The sequence below is a fragment of the Purpureocillium lilacinum genome, assembly GCF_023168085.1.
Source record: "Purpureocillium lilacinum CBS 284.36 DNA, scaffold_3, whole genome shotgun sequence".
Lineage (NCBI taxonomy): Eukaryota > Fungi > Ascomycota > Sordariomycetes > Hypocreales > Ophiocordycipitaceae > Purpureocillium > Purpureocillium lilacinum.
Genome location: NW_027072113.1, coordinates 4,493,706 through 4,513,062, shown reverse-complemented (window position 1 = coordinate 4,513,062; position 19,357 = coordinate 4,493,706). Strand labels below are relative to the sequence as shown.

The following is a 19,357-nucleotide window of genomic DNA, read 5'->3' as shown; positions in this document are numbered from 1 at the left end:
GTGTCTGTTCTGCTGCTGATCACCTAGCTGCGTGGTGCTCAGTCTCGTTTACTCTACATGCGGACCCATGGACGGAGATCAGTGCAATTGATCGCCGAGCCCATGCAAACTCCGTCTTAAGCAGCTTCTAGACACACCCGCCCACCAAGTTCCTCGACCATGCCAACCCGCACCTCCACCGAAATCACAGTCGCTGGTAGCCGTGGAGCTTACCAGCCTCCACTGTCGTAGGACTGCTGTCCTCCCTGGCCAGCATCTCCGCCGCCCCAAGAGTCATTGCCAGGATGCTCGTTCGTGCCCGCAGCAGTGTCGAAGCCCTGGTTCTCGAAACCATCTGCGTCGGCTGGCGCCTTCTTGCAGCGGACTTTAGTGTGTCCATATTCTTGGCAGTTCGAGCACTGGACCTTGGACCCTATTTTGTGTCAGTGAACATTCGCGATTGTGTCAAAGGTTACTCACAGTCCTTGGGCTCCGGGCAGTCCCTGCTCATATGGCCCTGCTGCTCACAGTTGCGGCAGGTAACGAGGTCCATGTTACGAGGTTGATCGCAATCTCGAGCCATGTGCTCCTCGGAACCGCAATTGCGGCATCCACGAGGGCCTGCCTGAGGACAGTCCTTGGAGAAGTGTCCCACTATCGATGGTCAGCGAGGGAAACAAATGCAGAAAGAGCCGCAACTCACTTTCATGACACTTGCGACATTCCACGTTGTCGAGATTCGCCGGCTCTTCGCAGTCGGCCGCCTTGTGACCAGGTTTGCTGTTTGCCAGTCAGTGACTCTAGTTCCAAAGCTTGACTGTGATTGCAGCACACTTACCCGCAGTTCTTGCACGCAAATTTGTCCACGCGAGGCTGTGGGCCTGGGAAAGAAGTTAGCATCTGCAACGATGGCATCAATCGAAGAGTTTCACCTACAATCGCGAAGGCGGTGGCCCTCTTCGTTGCAGTTCGTGCACGAGATCTTGGGTTGCTCCGGCTTGTCCGTCCTTTCCTCAGTGCAGAACTTGGCAACATGGCCAAGTTCACCACAATTGTGGCACTTGGAACGACCGGAGTTCACGACTTCTCCAGCATCGTCGAGACGGGCAAGCAACTCCTCGCGACTCTTCGGGAACGACTCAGCCTCCCGAGGTCGGTCCGGCTTGTCCGTGAAGCGATACGAAATGCTGAACTTCTTTCCCATGTTGCCCTGGAGATCCATGTTGGTGAAGACGGTGACCAAGGTTCTCTCAGTGGCAATCAGGAAAAGATCAACGCCTTCGTTGAACAGGCCTTCCTGGAGTTCTCTGTAGGTGATAGCACCACCCGTAGCCTTAACGTACTCCTGGACGGCTTCCTTTGCGTCATCCACATCTCGCTCCAGGACGGCCTTTTTGATCTTGTCCCAGGCTTCATCCGGGGAGAGATCAGCAACGTGATCTCGGTTCACCTTGCGTGCATTCTCGCAGTTGTTTCGCGTGTGTCCTGGATCCTGTTAGCATAGCTGCCAGTACGTTGGGTCGCAAACGGAGGCTTACCTTCCAGACCGCAGTTGTTGCAAACCATGGCTGGCTTGTCTGGGCAGTCGCGTACCATGTGTCCCTCCTGCTTGCAGTAGCGACACGCGGTATCCCGAGGCTGGGGGCATTCGGCAACTCGATGGCTGCGATACAATTAGCATAATCATCAGAGGGTCAAGCGTGATACATACCCTTGCTCTCCGCAGTTGAAACATTTATCATCTGCCTCGCCGCGAGGTTCCATCGTGCCATCTGGACCATCGGCAAAGGCGGTGGGCTCAGTAAAGCTTTTGGACAAAGTTAGTATGCAGCTGCAAGGATGGACTGCGAAGTGAGACTCACCCCGTGGCGAAATCGGCCGTTTGCTTCTCCGCAGAGTCCTTAGCAGGACCGTCCCAGTTGTTGGCACCGCCGGACATGGTGTGATCGGTGCTCGCCGCACCACCCCAAGAGTCGCCGGAGGTGGCAGCGGCAGCGCCGCCGCCCCAGGCATCGTTCGCCGCAGGAGCAGGTCCCCAACCGGCGGAGTCTGCGGACTGCCTACCCCAGCCAGACATGTTGTTTCGTTTGCTTTGTTTGGCGAAGCGAACGCAGTTATCTAGTTGCTTCGTTAGTCTCACAATGATCTTTGTCGCTGGTGAAAATAACTTCAAGTGGTGTGATCAAAGAGAGAATGCTTGGTTCGCGTTTTGGGGCTTCTTCCGATGGGAAGTGCCAGCCAGATGAACAGTACACGGAAATGAACAGTACACGGTTTCCCGAAAGCTGCCATCAAACAGACCACCTGGGAGGGCTCTCTCATCTCCATGAGCACACCCCATGGTCTCGGGAGCTTTCATGCCTTCAGAGATGATACGATGCAGTGGCGACGATGCAGGGAGAGGGCAGAGGGCAACGGTGGGGGATCATGAACGGCAGAGAGCCACTGCACCACAAAAGAAACAGAAATGTCACATACCTGAGTGCTCCAACAAGGCGAAATCCCTTGGTGACGAGGAGGGCGGATCACCGGCTAGTCGCAGCGGCAAACGGATCGTCGAGTCCTGCAAGGCGCAGCTTGAAGAAATCAAGTGACGGCCTCGAGAAGATGAGAGAGGCCGAAGCTGAGAGAAATGCCACTCGAAAACGCAGTGCAAAGAACTGCGTGTGCGAGACTGCAAATGCACGAGAGATGGAGAGGTGAAGAGGGAGAGAGAAGGAGGGAGGGGTGTGTGCACAGGCAAGGAGTATGTAAGGAACAGGCAGCTCGCACCTGCCTGCTCGGCAACGGAACCGCCGTTTGCAACCGCACGGCAGCAACTGTTCTAGCCTCAGGCACACACGCGAGATGTGCGGCAGCCGGGGAAACGAGCCCTCGCACCCTAGGCGAGCAGAGCCGAGTCACTCTGGTTCTGTTCAGGGCACCTGGCGCCAGCTGGCAACTCTCCTACGCGGGTCCCTCGTTGGGGCTTTCGCCACCGCAGAGGCAGGAACTCGCAACCCGATTCGTGCAGCAAGGCACGAGCAAATTACTGAAACTCGGGCTTTGTCGAGCGCATGGTTTTAGTGAATATGAACATTTGAGATTGGTTGCCCGGGAGGAGAGCGTGGCTGCTTTCGCACGCGAGATGCCCCTTGCGCCCACAACCGGCAGACAAGAAGGCCATTGTTGACACATCACTGCGCGCTGAATTTGAAGACTACGAGACTTGCACATTTTATAGAATTTAGAGCAAAATAAACGCAGCGTGGATGGTAATTGTGTCGTGACACATGAATGATCGCCAGGTGGTCGGTTGATGGACGTCCCACACCACTCTACGATGTAGCGGTGCGCGCAGACGTCAGGCTTCAAATGTCGATAAATCGAGCAATATGCTTGAGAGTGTTTGCATTCACGACCATGGCCATGCAGAACATTTCGACGCAACAGCAAACAAACCATGAAATAACATTTCTCTCAGCTATATACGAAGATGCAACCGCACAACGCCTCCAACACCTACGAATGCTTGGCGAAATGTGCTGTGCGCCGGGACGCCGCCAGCACACAGCTCAAGGCTTGCTGACGAGATCCCTGCCGGCTCCAGTGTTGTTTCCTTTCGTCTCGCCGTTGAACCGCTTGTTATCCGCCTCTTCCTCGTCACTGTCGTCGCCAATGCTATACTTGCTTCCATCGTGGGCCAAGGGGCTCTCCACACGCAGATTGTCGAGGCGCGTCTCGTCAAAAGCAGCCGCCTCGATGTCGCCACCGCCGTGTCTACGGCGCATGGCGGGCATGCGAGAGCTTCCACGGCTGTTGTTCTCCTCTCCACTGAGGGCACTGTAAGCAGCGCCCTTGCGACGCTGCCGCCAAATGAAGAAGCCCCAAGCGCCGGCCGCGATCACAACGATGATCAAGACCACTTCTCCGGATCGCTGATACGCAGCCCACTTCGCGTCGTTGATCTTCTTCTTGGCCTCCTTCTCTGCGCTTTGAGTGTGGTTTGATGCGCCACCCACAGTGGTCTCGGGGCCTTTCTCGCCGTCGATGCGGCTGTCCGTGGGCTCGCCACCAATGCTGCTAATGTCCACGCCCATGAACCGATCAAGCATGTCGCGGGACCGACGAGGGTAGTCGAAGGGCACCATGTGAGACGCATCGCGGAAGAGAACATAGGTTAGGTTGCGAGCTTCTTGCCAGAAGCCAGCGTCCTCGCCTTCAAAAGTCCAGTTGCGCCGGGGAGCCCAGTTTCCTGGCGTCACTTCGAAACCCTTGCCACCGTTCCACTCCATGTTATCGATCAATTCCTCGGTGCCGTAGTGATTGCAAATCAGGTCTTCTGCACCGGAAAAGAGAAGTATCGGTACCTCCTTGATCAGATTGGGAAGCAGCTCGATCGACGGCCGAGAGTTTTGAGTCTTGAAAGCAGAGGTAACCGCGCCGCTGCACTCCTGCCAGCCAGTGTTCTTCTGGCCGTTGACGTGCAGGGCCCTTGTAACATCAGCGCGCCTCAGATACGGCGTCACGCTGGACAGGTCCGGCGGCCAGTTCATGCCACAGCTGGGGTACGAGTCCTTCAGGCGCACATCGTACATGTTCCAGCAGGCATCGTTTCCGTTTCCGTTCTTTGTGAGCTTCAGCATTGTCGACAGGATGCTCTCGCATTCCGAGTAGTCGACGTGGTCGGGGTTGCTAGCCCGCAGCCGATCGCAGTTGTTTTGCATGTCCTGAAGCCTCTTGGTGTTGTCCTCGTCCTTCTTCAGGATGCCCTTCTCGAGGGCAAACTTGATGTAAGCCGGGTATTGGTCGTTGGGGGAGATCCAGCCGTTTCCGATCAGCAGGCCCTTGAGGTTCCACTCCTTGCCTTGCTTCTTCTTGTTGCGATCCAAGATGCCCTTTGCGATGTAGGGGATGTGCTGGCCGGCGTATGATTCTCCGGAGATGTAGATCTGAGAGCGGTTAGGATGGAAATAAGACAAAATGCTGCGGAGGACAGTAAACTCACGTCATCTTGGTCGTATTCAGGGAAAATCTTGAAGAATTCCTCGAGGAATTGGACGAACTGTTCTGCCATTGTGTCCAGCTCGTGAATGTAGCTGTCCGTGTCGACGTAGCTGAAGCCCGTGCCCACGGGGTTGTCGACGAAGAGCAGATTGGCAAACTCGTTCCACGAGCCATTGTTCAAAGCCAGCGTATCCTTGTCCTTGACTCGATACGGGCCAATCTCCATCAGGGCGCCATCTTCGGAGCTACAGCCGGGGCCTCCGTTGACCCAGATCACGGTCCGCTGTCGGTTCGCGATGTGCTTGTTCTGGAAGTGCCAGAAGAAAAGGTTTCCGTTGTGCTCGGGCGTCACTTCGATGTGTCTGCGGAGACGGCGGTAAGCAAAAAGGTCGGCGCTTCAATCCGGCGCTGCGGGGGTGACATACCCAGCATGCATCTTGATCGGAGCAGAGTCCTTGGGAACGCCGGGCAGGTCGCGGACATAGTAATCGGCTGCCGACTTGCTCCCTGCCAATCCGGCGGTGGTCCAGAGAGCCAGAAGCAATGCCGCTGGCCAGCGCTGGCCAAGCGGCCGCGATGACAAGCAGGACAGCCAGGCCATTACGAACGGATGGCTCGCGCTTACGGCACGAGAGCGTGATGGCGCGACCGGCCGGGAAGAGAAGGCGAAGGCGGACGATCGACGGAAGGGGATTTTATATCATGAGCCGCGGATGGCGAGACGGCCGTCGATGTCGATGTCGATGCGCGGCGCCGTGTGTTTGCTGGTGACGATGCGCCGTGTGGATTGAGGCGAGGTGGCATGTGTCGGGGCCAACTGATGGCGTAAGCATCCAAGGATCCCAGCCCGGCATGGACGGGCGGCACACGGGGCGCAGCCAGAGACCCTGAATAGGAGGCTCTCAGTGGCTGAAAGGGCATCAGGTGTTGGCGGCCTGGTGGGATTTGGTAGGCTGAGAAGGCCCCGATTGGCAGCGGCCGCAGCGGCCGCAACGCCTGGTCCGTGCTGGCACTGCCGAAAGCGGATCTGAATAAGGGTCGTGGTGCAGGGTAGGCTACTTTTTTCCATTGAAGCGCAGCCTTGGCAGCCACTTCCATTCGGGTTCTTACTTCACCAACGGTCCTTTGATTCGTGATTGATGCGAGATTTGGATATTGCTGATTTGCCTAATTTCTCTGGAATACGAAAATTATGTCAGCTTGGCTCGTCTACGTTTCAATTCGGGCGGTGATGTGCGCTGATGCTGGGCTCATCAAACCGGCCGAGTTACAACCCAGCGGGTAGTTCCACTACACACGGCGCCACCGATGGAGCTCTGCGTCAGCCAAATCTTGAAACTCTTCAAGAGCGCCAGTCCCATCACATATCAAGATTGAGTCGCCAAAACGCGTGTGGACGGCTCTGAACGTGGCAGCCCCGTGCAGCACTCAATATTAAACGCATTGCAAACACAGTAAAGACCTCTCATCCGACCGGCGCAGCCATGGCAACCGAAGGCAAAACCTTCATCGTCGAGCACCTCGACCCGGAGCTGGGCCCCTGGTCAGAACTCGAGTACGCCGCCATCGCAAGCGAGACGCGCGACTCGAGGGGCCGTTTCATCCTGTCAAGCCTTCCGCCCGCGTTCCGAGTTCCCGAGGCGCTAGCCGGCAACGCGGCCTTTACCGCCGAGCAGCGCGGCGTCGAGGAGCTCTACGCCGCCAACAAGTCGCGAGTCTGCCTCCTGGACCCGGCCGCGACCAAGGACCTGTCGCCAGAGGATGGCGACACTTTTGACGCCTTCCTGTTCGGTGGCATCCTGGGTATGTGAGGCCTCCGCCAGTGTGAGCGATTTTGACTGACCTCGACTCGCAGGCGATGACCCCCCAAGAGGTATGTATTGTCCTGGACGGAGTCTTCCTGTTGGGTTGCTGACGTGCCCAGACCGAACCTCAGAGCTGAGGAAGAAGGGATTCGAGGGCCGCAGGCTGGGCCCCAAGCAAATGACCACAGACACAGCAGTGAGAGTGACGCGCCTGGTCGTGCAAGACAGGAGTGAGTCCATCCCATGTCGAGTGGTTGGTTGCCTTGCCACGGGGCACGCTTTGCTGACTTGGCCAGTCCCGCTCGACAAGGTACCGCATGTCGATTTTCCCGAACTCAAGTTCAACGAGCACGAGAGCACGGAGATGCCGTTCCGCTATGTCGTGGACGAGAGCGGCAACCCGATCATGCCACCGGTCAGTCCGATCCGCCTGCGAATCGGCCTCGCCGCAGCTTGTGCTAACCACCTGCTAGGGTATGAGAGAGTTGATACAAAAGGATGCAGACAAGGCAGTAAACGACCTATTCTAGATCGTGCTTTCGAATACGCATACTATCTGCCTCGACGTTTCTTCAGATGCCGTCGACTACGTGCTTATGAAGGCCCGGCAGGCCGAAGACAAAGCCTTCCAGACGGTCTGCATGGGTAATGTCACGAGCGGGCATCGCCGTGACCACGTGTCTCTTTGCTTGCGTGCGTTCGTGTCCCATGGCATCCACGCCCAGAGCCTTGCTTCATGCAAGCCTGCACCCGCAGTCAATACCTTGCCCTGTTCGTCCAACCGCTCAAACTTCCTCTCTGGCTTCGAAGGCGAAGCACCGCTGGTCTGCCGCAGTCACTGTCTGCATCTGCATCTGTCAACAGTGACAGTCTGCGCCCAACCGATCACTTGACGGGGGAACCGGGTGCTTGTCCTACGACGTGTGACCTCGCCATGTGGCACTCGGACGCACCTAGGCAGACTGCAAGTCTGACGCCTCGTCCGGCGCCTGTCGTGCTGTGCCATATGCTCGATTTCCCCCGAGTATGTGATGCGTACAAGCACACGCTGGTGTGTCGTTGTGGTTCCCAGACATCCTAGAACCTGCGTTGCGTCCGAGCTGTCCTGCAGCCTCCCGTGCAAAATTCTCCGACGCAGCCGCCCGCTCGGTCTCACATTACCTGGCATGTAAGGCTGCTCGATGCCGTAACCCGAAAGACGTGGCCCGAGGCCAAGGTCGTCATGTCGAGGGCGGGAGTTGTTGCTGCTCTGTCGGAGACGATCTGCCTGTAGAAGCGCGTGCTAATTGAGCTGCTCTGGAGGCCCCAAAAGTGAATGTGAAGACAGCGAGATAAGAACCCGAACCGCTACCCATGACACGAGCGAGAAGCAAGCGCAGCTTCACGCCTGAAACGGAGCAGGTTCCGTGACAGCGGAACCGTCACTCAGATCGCCCGATAGACCGTTTCAGGACCGTTAGACAGTCCGAAACGCATTGTGGAGGGCGTGGAGAAGATGCGTTTGGACGCCACCTGGGACTGTCCCCCGGCACAGAGGAATTTTCGAGTCTCCTCAATGATGGGTTGGTGCGCTGCCCTAGAATTCAAGTCATGTGTTAGATCGGAAGAAAACCTCTTGAGACTCACGGAGAATCCACAATGGTCAGACCAACCCGCATAAAAGAAGGGACTCGAGCCTCTTCCCAGGGTGGACGCGGATGAGACTCGGGGCAAAACCAGACGTTTCGATCTCGACCTCAGGTGCGTTGGTTTCGCCTGAATCAAGTGCCGCGATTTGACTTCTCATATCGGACCGACTGTCGGCCGCAGGATGTTTCCCTCCGCGGGCCCAAACGGAGTGTGTGGATAACAATGGAAAACATATTCTGCTTGTCGATGGGGGATGGGGGAGAGAACTGGGGCACTTGGGACGAACGCGGGGCCACGATGAACTTCAGTCCTCTTTCTGGGGCACAAGAGTGGCGGGTTGTTGACAAATACGCAAGATAGCACTCGCCTGCAGTGCCAGGACTCCCCGGTATTGAACGAGACCGATGCTGCAATGGATGCCTGCACATTTCTGCCAAGACTTCGTGTACATACGGGTCAAGGTAACTACGTTGACCGCTTTGAGGACAAGGCGAGGGACTGGGCCAGGGAACCCTTCCTAAGTTGAGGTTGTTCTGGTTACTGCAGCACAGTAGTTCATATGAACCACCGTCATTGACGCAAAATGACGGATCCTGGAGACGTTCTCGGAAAGCCGATGATTGTCCAAGGGCCACACGAACCCCTGTTGTTGCCTCTTCGAGGGACTTTGTCCCATTATGGCGCTGGGCGTTCAGCCGGCCCTGAAACACCCGAGCCCTTGTTCCCCGTCGTTGCTCAGCTGTCTTGCATCTGCTGCAGGCATCGGGACTGAAGTCGACGCTCTGCACGAGTAAGGTGTGTGCATGGGATAGGCGAGCCTAATCTACTGGATGCTCCCCAATCTGTTTAGTTTGCATCGGACCTGACAGTTGCCGCGCCCAATCCCCACGCCTAGAGCAATGGGGTGCATGCGGGATCTTCTATGTATCCGTACTCTGTGGTCTCTGCATCATTCTTGAAGACGATGGCCTAACCACAGTTGGTGCGACAACGCGTGGAAGGAGAGGCGGTGAGGGCAACAGCAAACTAATGCAACGGCGCAAGAGCAAGATGACCGCAGGTTCATGCCCGTCGAGTCTGGGATGAGTGCTTCGTGCGGACTACTTCTCTGCGCATTCGCGTTCCTGGCGGAGTAGTCCGTGCTCTGTGTGCTCCTCAGCGAACGGTGGAGCTGCAGTTCTTCACAAGCTTGCGTTTCTTCAGATCGGAGCCGACGGAGTTGCACCAGGGTGTCGAAAATACGGGGGCTGCTAAAAAAAGAGGCGGGATCCGGTGCGGTTGCAGCCCGGGAGGGCGCTCCAGGAAATTGGAGGACCACGGCAACCATCAACCGGGCGCCGGGGAGGTTCGGACCAGGCCAGCCACTGGCGCACGGAGATGATTCTAAGTTCTATGAACGTGAAATGGCTGTCGACATGATTGCGTTTTTGCTCATTCGGCCGCAACACGAGAGCCTTGGGCTGTCGTCGATAGCTAGGATCCCGACTTGTCAGGATAGAGGATAGGGAGTCGGATGACGCGCCGCAGAGCAACCTCAACTCTCGAAGCTCAGCAGGCTTGGCTCGACGATCACGCGCGCTGAATGCCGCCGTTTTGGTTCCACGAGATGGTAGGACAAGGTGGTCCGGCACGTGGCATGTGAATGACCTCTTACCCCGACAAGGGAAAAGCTTGCTCTGGGAATCGTAGTCGGGTTTGGCTGGGTACGTGTTTGGTTGATCTGTTGAGGCTATGTATCCTCCCGCTGCAATTGTCAGGAGTGTCGTAGCGCCTAAGCTGTGTCAGGTCAAATCAGTCCGAGCGGTAGCTTATTTGCCTGCCGTAGAATGTACACGGCGGACATAGCTATGGCACCGAGTCGCGACGGTCTGGGCGAAAGAGGCGCGTGCTCAGAAAACTTGCTCGAGGCGCGCATCGCTAAGCAACTAGTGAGGATTCTGACCAAAAGTATGGGATGGAGCGGCCCTCCAAAGGCAAGATAGACGGCCCGAGGTAACGTCGTGAAAGCCCATCCGGCCTGATGCAAGTTGAGTCGAGATGAAACTATCAGGCGCAAGGTAATGGGGCTCAGACAGGGGTCTGGCGTCTGGAGACGACGGACCGGATCGGCACAAGGATCGCGTCGTGGGTCTTGCCAGCCAGGCTTCGAGTTTGGGTTCATGTTTGTCACCTGTTTCGCGGTCAACACGGCCAGCACCTGCTTGCAACTGCCGAGCCTGTTCCCGCCGAAGGGCCATCCCAGCTCCCGCACTTTGCACAAACCCACAGGCCAACCCTCTCCTTTTATGCGCCGCCAGCATCTTGTGTCACGTACTGGTGCAATGTCGAGGATACAGCGACGGCCGGCGCGTTACCTACCGCCCTCTTCGCTTAAGCGGCTGCTGGTTTTGCACGAGGTCTGCCGTGATTGTCCGAGGCTTGCAGGCAGCCCCAGGCTTGCCCGGTTCCGTGGCGAGTCGGCGGAACGACCGAGGCCCAGGCGTTTAAAGGATACCCAAAGGCGAAAACACTGCGGTGAAACACGTCGGCCATGCTCGCGTTGCTTTGCAAATCGATCAGGATTTTCGGTGCAGCAGGCTGTCGAGCGTGGTCCACCGGCCGAGTGCTGGCGGGGACCTCAGCCCGGCTCCAGGCAAGAAGAGGGTAATGAGGGAGGAGAAGCTAGACTGACAAGCTGGTGAGGTGACCTGGAGGCAAGGGAAGTCAGGTTGGCTCCTCAGTCGCATCACTAGCACCCGGATAAACATTTAATATTCCGTGCCCCAGCCAATATCACCAAGTGACGTGCCTGCCAGCTCTCTTACGTACGGCAAGGCTTGGTGGTCGACCTGCCAGCAGCGCTCAGGGGCAGGGACTAAACGGAGAGCAAGGCTTCCGTCGGCGGCGATGCCATGGTCTGCTCCTTCCCTCGGTATGCAGCCGAAATGCGTCTGGTCCGGCCCGATCCCTTGTACTCATCGGGGTTGGTTGGAAGGAGCGATGGAGGGAGGTGGAGGTGCAGTGGTTCGCAACGGAAACACCAGCCACCACATCGTTCCTGCCTTCTGGACAGGAAACGTTCATGGACGGCGGAGGCACCTGCCGAGTAGGTACTTGCGACTTGGTGGTACATGAGGCGTGCATCGTGGTGCGCGTTTCGCCGTACCTCAGCTCAAGCAAAGGTAGGTAGTACCTTATGTACATTATACGCCTTGAAGCAAAGCAGAAGCCTGCTGATGATGCGAGCGCTCGCTACGTACTGGCAGGTACCTGGTATGTAGCAACATGTCCCTGCAGCACGAAATACTTCGCGAGCTACGCACTTCCATACGTTCGCGCCCAAGGTGCAAGGGGCACGTGGGGGTCGTCTTCCCCTTGCGTGACACGAAGCGGGTGCTGCCTTCTACCCACCTCATCATCGTCAACCACTGGCACTGCCGATATCAATGCAGCTTCACACCACCGTGGCGCCCGGCCGCCTGCCTAGAGGTGGCCAGCCGCGATCTCACAGTGGCCGGCCTCGACGCGCTGCACGCGTCACGCACCGGCTGACTGCTCATGACTAGCATCAATTGAACGAGGAGACCCGGCATTGATGACGCTGGCAACGAATAATTTGCCGCGGGCTGGGTTGGATGTCCCCAAATACAGAGCCCTGTGGCCGAGTAAGTGGCCAACTCTCCTCGACTCGCTTGTGGGACCCGGCTCAAATGCCAGGACTCTGTGCCGCACCGCGGCGGAGCAGAACTCTAATGCAATACCTGCTCGATGCAGCACTCGGAACAGTACTGTACGGTAGCACTCGTCTTGATGCTCGGAACTGTCAATTCATCGGGTCCAGTCAGGCCTCCCGTTCCTGCAGAAGACGCCGTGCTGAGATGTCCAACCGCCGTTGGGCTGAAACGTGCGGCGCGCGGTGTCGACCCCACTCCCACCCAGGTCATGGATGGACGATGGAACCATGGGCTTCTTTGGACTGCGCTCTGGCCGTTTCGACCAGCCAAAACAGGCCAGGCTTGTCTCCTATCCAAAGCTCGCGCTGCAAAGCCCGAGAGCCGTTGACAAATTCTCGAGAACGACCCTTTGAGTCCGTCGTGTGAAGCTGGGGGCCATCAGCCACGACCCCTACCCCTGGGCTGTCCCGTCAAGCGGCGATCGGTCTTCTCGAAAAGGATCTCGTTACGAGGTGACTAGGGACTCACGGCTGCGGAAACCGAGTCTTTCGATTCCGGCCTCCGGCCAGCGTCACGCGCGGTGCTGGCGGGCCGCCGGCGCTTTTCCCGTCCACGCGCCTCTGAGCCCCTAATACCGTGGCAGTGATAGTCGGGCCTATCGCGATCCTTCCTAAACTTGGCATCAGGAATACCCGAACAAGACACAGTCCGCGCGATACAGCTGAGGTAGCAGCTTGCAAACCGTAATTTCTGGCGTCCAATGCCGGTGACGAGCCGGTGACATGTCTTCGAACTACACGAGTCGTACGAACAGAGCCCAGTTCCGTGCGACCCTTGCTGTCGAGCACATCACGCCCTCGCCTGATCTTAGAGTACGCAAACTTAGCACGGGTTTGGAAACGGCTCGACATCGAGGCAATGCTTCGTCACATGGCCGAAGTCATGGGCGACACCGCGATGCACCTTCAGTGTAGCAGCAATTCGTTTCAAATCATCCCATTCTGGAACTCGCATCCGTCGGCGTCGCCACGTCTCGCGAAGGCACACCAATCCTTGACAGAGCAAAACAGCAGGCGGCTGTGCCTCCTGAGGTGACATGACGAGGACGCTCCTTAGCCTGTGCACCCGAAGGAACGGGCAGCAGGGACTTCTGAGGTATCGCGAGTAGACTTTAGGCTTCGTTTCGTCCTTTGTCCAAGCGTTGTGGTTCACTACCGTCCCTATCATGACCTGCATTGCGGCACGCCGCGTGCTTCCCCGCCCCACGCGAGCCTGAGACCCCAGCCGACGTTGGTGACGAAGGCGGCGGGCGTTTTCACAGTCGCAAGTCACACACCCGAGCGCTGGATGGTCCGATGCTTCACCTCGGCATCTCCCGATAGCATGCTAATCCCGGACACACGGTGGGTCGCATGGGGCCGTCTGGTCAGTGGACAGCGGTATCGCCCACGGACAGACGCCAATCCGGTCGCAGGTGATACCGGTGCCACCCCTGGACCCAGTTGCCGTCAATGCCCGTCATACGGGACAAGCTTATCCCTGGAAGAGTTTCACGTCTCGTTGCAGCGACGCCTGGCCTCCTGACCGCCAGCCTGCGGTGCCGCGAGGAGCTGATGGCTCGCCGTCGTCGGGTATCCCGCGCCACGACTCCCTGGCATTCGACAGCGTGTGGCCATTCCTCTCATGGGCCGTCGGCCACCCGAAGGATCGTGTGCGCTCTGTGTTTCCCATCAGGAAGCGGTATGGACGCTCCGACCGTCTTGTCTTGATCCACCAGTCAGACGGTGCCTCGTTCGGCTCTCGCCGCCGGTAGGGCTGGCAGGAATATGAGCAGGATGTGGTATTCGAGTGCGCTCAGACGTTCCGCCATGTACGGCCGGCGCTGGAGAGGGGCGGTGGTTCAGACGAGCTGCCCGGGTCTCACATCGACAACATCCTGGATCAGCCGGCCGGGGCGGTCCCTGCCCGCCAGCAGCAGATCCTCCTAGTGCGAGGCCAGTCACGAGAATCGTGTGCCTGGCCCCTCTCAGCTTCGGCGCCGGGCGAGGGCACAGGGACGTCGTTGCCTCAAGAGCCAGTCGGAGGCATCTTCGACTCATACAGACCGGGCCTCCACTCGAGCGGGCGCTCCACACACCAACCCGCACACTTCCAGCGCATTAAGATGCATCCCTCCTGGTCGTGACCTCGCCTGTACCATACGGTACAGCATGCCTTGGGTTTGACAAGAGGTCAATCTCCTGCGGTTACATAGTCGTACCAAGTACATACGTCGTCCTGCTTGCAACGACCTGGACCCCTACCTCGCGGCCCACCACTCAAGCCCCCGCCGTGCATGGTAGCTCGAACTTCCTCCCGGTCCGTCTGCTGCGTACCAGATGCCGATATCCATTCTATGCGCTTTGATGCGGAGTGGATGCCCTGGTAAACACCATTGGGCCACACTCGTGTCCAGCCCTGGGCACCCGGGCGTTGTTCGTCGTCTACAAGAACGAGGCACACAGTCTCCCCCGGGCTGCATCCACTTTCCTGGCGATGGCATCGGTAGCACGGACACCATAGTACGCACGCTCTACCAACACTAGTTCTTGCCGCTGTTTTTCGTTGCTCGTTCTGCCCCAAGGAGCCAAAGTTTCCCCTTTCATTTATAAGCGGCACTTGGCCCGTCGTCGGTCGTTTAGCACACTGACGCACGGGGTTGTCTCATGATACGTTCGACCCCCTCATAGTCGAAGACGCCAGTCGCAGCCCGTCTTCACTCGAGACAAAAATAGGCACCCGGCCGTGCAGACAACAGACAGGAGCAGAAGACGGCCCACCTGTTGCCGAATCGACACAGCCACGGATGTTCTGTTTCAGAGCTCACTAAAGAGTTCATGGTGGAGAGCTTCCTGTCTTGATCTTGCTCGGACCATCAAAGGCTCGACAGCGTCTCCTTCGGGCAACCAGACACTGCTCGACGTACCCGCTGGCCCCTCTCACTGCCAACCTGGACGTCACAGGCCAACGGGTGTTTCGGCTGTTTCGATCTGCTCGGATCAGCAGCTTGTCAGTGCAACTGGCCCACTTGTTGCCAGTATCTTCAGCAGCTCTGCTCTTTCGGCCGGCGGATCGATTCCATGTCACTTCGTCTTTTCTGCTACAGACCATAAAGCTACGAGCACCTCCGCATCTACATCGGATACTCCAGACGAGACCACTGCCCGGGGGTGTAGTATCTCACCGTGTCAAAGCTACACCTACTTGCGATCTACCCGCGTGGAGCAACGTGTTAGTTCTGGCTGCGATCTTGGACGCCCTATCGACTTCAATCATCCTACCCACTTGCACGCCATACGCCTTGCAGAGCAACGGTCTCTACATCGGATTTGCAGCGTGACTCGGAGCTTCACAACCTGAAGTTCGTTTGGTGCTATGGACGTGACTTCATTACTCAACCAGTCATCTGGATCGAGCGGCCGCAAGGCATTTAGCCGGGAGTCAACGCCGCCGTCGACCGCGCGAGGGAGCTCGACATTGCCATCAACAGCGCTCCCAACACCTTCTCCAGAGACAACTCCACCACCTAATTACGGCGAGGCGGCACATATCAGGGGACGCACGCCATGGAGCGCGGGAGGATATTCTCTGCCCCTACAAATCGCCCCAAAACTGCGTTCAACTTCTACGTCAATCAGCGAGCAGTTCGACTCAGATGCTTCATACGACTTAACGCCTGGGACAAGCATGCATTCTAGAAACGGCTCCATAGACTCGGATGTGGTTCCTCCGAGAGAAATGGGGTTTCTCCCCAGACCAGAGCTGGTTCGGTGCGTCGAAGCGCGAGTTGACGAATGCGAGTGCGCCGGGAACGTCAAGCTAACTCAGTCACTGAACAGCGCGGCCACAACCGACCCAGGCAGCCGGCGAGCAGCGACCTGTGAAAGAAGGTGTGTATGGGCGACCATGCGTCAACTCCATAAATTCCATTCGCGGGAAGCTGATGCACAGCACTTTCAAACTCCGACTCTCGACTGTCAAACCCATGTAACTGACGAAATCAGGGTCGAATCCGGAGACGAACGCCTTCACGAGAACGATAGAAACGTGCCTTCAAGGCACAAGTTCTCCGATAGTAGCAGCAGTCTTTCATCCTACAGCTCGTGGCAGTCGAAATCACATTCCCGAATCTCGTCCGTGACGACGGTGGGCGGACCTCCAAGCCTTGGATCATCGCTCGCAGATCGGCCCATCTTTGAGTCGAAAGGCGGCGAGAGCGAAGACGCAGCAAATCCGCCGCGCCGGCTTCACGCCCAAAGTTCCTCCTCCGCTACATCGGGGCATCGACTGCCGGAGCATCGCGAGAGCGACGAACTGGAGCGGCCAGGCAGCCCGTCTGACGCAGTTTTGCTCATGAAAACACCATCCCGCAACCACCCGACTGTTGCTGGGAGCCCATGGTACGTATGCTCATTTCCTTTGTCGCATCCGCCTTTATTGTCCGTCATTGTGTTATTGGATCGGACGTAAATATGGCGGGAGGGCTTTCCCTCGACGCTTGTTTCACGACGCTGTCACTCCCCATTGTTTCTGCGGTGCTTCTGGCCACAAACGCCAGCTTGCTCTGCACCGATCTCAAAGATGCCCTTTTCATCGGCATCGAGACGACAGAGAGAGGCAGGCGGAGGCAATAAGCGAGCTGAGAGGCAGTCGATACTCGCGTGATTCAAGGCAGCCATGCGTCCTTTCAGGGCGGATGTCGAGCTTCGGATGAATGGCACAATTCCTCCAGCCAGAAATGATCGGTGAGCGCAGTGCTTACTGAGTCTGGCCTGATGTTCTTCAACTCGATGCTGCATCACCACCGTTCATTCCTGGACCGCACCTACTTATTCCCCCCCCAGACGAGTCTACCTGGACTTGGGTTTTGCACTCGAGCATTCACCCGTTCCAGATCGTTCTCCTTCTCTCACTCCAGAGCCGCGATTGTCTTTTATTGTTGATCAGACCCGTCAACCACACCTCCGCGGCATTGTCGCTATCCACACCTGCTATTTTGCGGCGTCCTCAACTAGACCAAGAGCTGACAGGACCTCTCTATCCAGCCAACCCTTCAGCCGTGCGGCCCATCTCTTCGCCAACGCGAGGCTTCACAAAAGAGCAACTTCTGCTCCCGACTTTGCCCCGGCATCTACACCATTGCTGTTGCCGCACACTTCCACGCCAACATACCCAGGTCTGTTGCCGCCGCCACACCAGACCATGGCCATGTCCGCCACCAGCTCGCCCGTGCCGCGAGAGGTCGCCTCAGTCTCTCAGGCTGCTCTCGGTCGGCCTGAAGAGGCAAATATGGCGACTCCGGGACATGTTGAGCCAGAGAGGGCGACAGGCCAAGGACCCCGGACCGTGCCCAGCTCGCCGCTCAACAGTGCGGGTGGCGGCCTCACCTCTATCCCTCGCTCCTTTACTCTGATTGACGACGACATCGACTTTTCAGCGGGTGCCCCGGAAGCGCCTCGCTGCATGTTTGTGGCCAACTGCGACACCGGCTCGCAGCTGCGCAAGGCCATCTCGCACCTGTTCGGCCGCAACAAGTCGTGCACGCTAAAAATCCCCAAGGACGTCTGGGTGTACTACTGCCGCAAGCACTACCAGAGAATCCGCTATCGAAACGCACGCACGTACCCGAGCAACCAGATGGAGCTCGTCAAGGTGCAGATCGTGCGGCTCCAACGCTGGAGCGAAGCCAACAAGGCCAAAGGCAGCGGCCCATGCATCAAGCAGTGGACCTTGTCTCTCCGGAAGCGCGAGCAGAATCGCCTGGACAGCGGCAAGGGAGCCGGCGATGAAGGCGACGACGACACCATGACGAGTCAGGGAGGCAGTGCCGTCCCGGAATGGATCATTCAGCTGCTTGGCGACGGCTACACCACGGAGAAGATGCTTGACATTGCCGAGCGCCTACACCAAGAGATCGAGAGGGGCAGCCTGAGCACCGTACCGGAGATTGAGTTCCTGCCCGACATCGTCGACGGCGAGACTGGCACGTCGTCTAAGCCTGTCAGAGCTCGACGCCAGGAGAGCGGCTCGAAGACGCCCAAGAGAAAGGCCCTCGACTTGCCCGGCCCGTTCCGACAGGACCCAACCAGTGGCGACGTCTTCTCGGATGAGCACGAGGAGGGTGAAGAGGTTGGCGACCTGCTTATCCATTCTGGCAAGCGTGCGCGCATCGGTAAGACCAGCAGCCGCTTGCCCTACTACGGGACTCAGGACTCGTCGGACCCTCATCACTCCCAGTCCGCTCACGGCTACATGATGCCCGCCTACGGAGACGGGTACGGAAGGGCCATGTTTCCGCCTCGCGCCCCGCATGTCGTCCCTAAGATGAGCCCCATGGGGTATGGCCAGGCCCGGACCCATGGAGACTTCCACCAATTCATGCAGTCGCCCTTCGAACACCACGGCCACGCAATGGGCGACGTCTTCCACCGCGGCACCGCCGCCGCCTACGGTTCAGAGGGTGTTAGATACGCCCCCAACCATGTCGGCGGAGGCCCCCAGACGGCGCTTCCATCGATCAGCTCTCGTGTCCCGAGCTCTGCCGGGCTGCAGCAATCTGCTCTGGTCGGACGAGCTCATGGGGCCGGACTCAACAGCCACGTGTCTGCCCGACCATCTCATCACCGTTCGTCGAGTGCGTACAGCCTCGCTAGTCGAAACACGCCAACACCCACCCGCCCCTCCAGTTCCGGAACTGGTGATCAGGCAAGCTTCATCCGCAGGGAGATGCCTGAAGCGATGTACAGCATCAGCTCTCGCAGCCCACAGAGCCTTGCTGCCGGCGACCGCTGGGCAGCCTCGGGCTACAACGCCGGTCGCCCCTGGCCCCACGAGTACGGCCAGGCATTTGCGCCCCGACAGCAGATGCTGCAGCGTTCGCCCGGCCACAGCCAGGCCACTCACATGCAGACTGCCAGCCCGCGCGCGGCCGCCGCATACGGCTCGGTCAACTCGTCGGCTGCGGCTGGCGACAACCGCACAACCCCCGATGTCTAGACCAATGTAGTTCGGGTTCGGGATACGAAGCTTGGGACACTCGACGCCGTCAACAGATGTGGACGGGGCACGGAGTGATCCGACGACGCGGAGGGATTGCCTCGATGCCTCCCTCAGTGTACACTAATAATTGCCGTGACCAGGCGGATTTGACAAACTTGCAGCGAAAAGAGCCACTGCGCTCATGGATGACGGACGATGCCCGAGCAGGCGACACGCTCTCATTTGTTAAATGGTTCTTTTCTTTCTTCGTTGCAGGTGCCATGTGGG

At 58.1% G+C, this 19,357-nt stretch overlaps 4 protein-coding genes across 4 annotated transcripts; 2 read left to right on the top strand and 2 right to left on the bottom strand.

The window, feature by feature from the left end:
• Positions 1 to 209: 209 nt before the first annotated feature.
• On the bottom strand, positions 210 to 2,056 carry PLICBS_004945 (uncharacterized protein; the record flags this gene model as incomplete). The annotated part of the gene is made up of 8 exons (XM_018325666.2): positions 210 to 412; positions 460 to 633; positions 683 to 759; positions 818 to 860; positions 916 to 1,464; positions 1,518 to 1,642; positions 1,691 to 1,786; positions 1,842 to 2,056. The coding sequence occupies 8 exons, from the start codon at positions 2,054 to 2,056 to the stop codon at positions 210 to 212; spliced, it is 1,482 nt and encodes a 493-aa protein (XP_018175418.2).
• A 1,477-nt stretch (positions 2,057 to 3,533) lies between these two features.
• PLICBS_004944 (cell death protease) lies at positions 3,534 to 5,566 on the bottom strand (the record flags this gene model as incomplete). Its single annotated transcript, XM_018325667.2, has 3 exons — positions 3,534 to 4,910; positions 4,967 to 5,327; positions 5,391 to 5,566. The coding sequence occupies 3 exons, from the start codon at positions 5,564 to 5,566 to the stop codon at positions 3,534 to 3,536; spliced, it is 1,914 nt and encodes a 637-aa protein (XP_018175419.2).
• Positions 5,567 to 6,449: 883 nt separating this feature from the next.
• PLICBS_004943 (uncharacterized protein) lies at positions 6,450 to 7,300 on the top strand (the record flags this gene model as incomplete). The annotated part of the gene is made up of 5 exons (XM_018325668.2): positions 6,450 to 6,768; positions 6,821 to 6,838; positions 6,890 to 7,000; positions 7,067 to 7,185; positions 7,244 to 7,300. The coding sequence occupies 5 exons, from the start codon at positions 6,450 to 6,452 to the stop codon at positions 7,298 to 7,300; spliced, it is 624 nt and encodes a 207-aa protein (XP_018175420.2).
• Positions 7,301 to 17,293: 9,993 nt separating this feature from the next.
• PLICBS_004942 (uncharacterized protein) lies at positions 17,294 to 19,087 on the top strand (the record flags this gene model as incomplete). Its single annotated transcript, XM_018325671.2, has 1 exon — positions 17,294 to 19,087. One exon carries the CDS (start codon positions 17,294 to 17,296, stop codon positions 19,085 to 19,087), a length of 1,794 nt encoding a protein of 597 aa, XP_018175423.2.
• Positions 19,088 to 19,357: the final 270 nt, after the last annotated feature.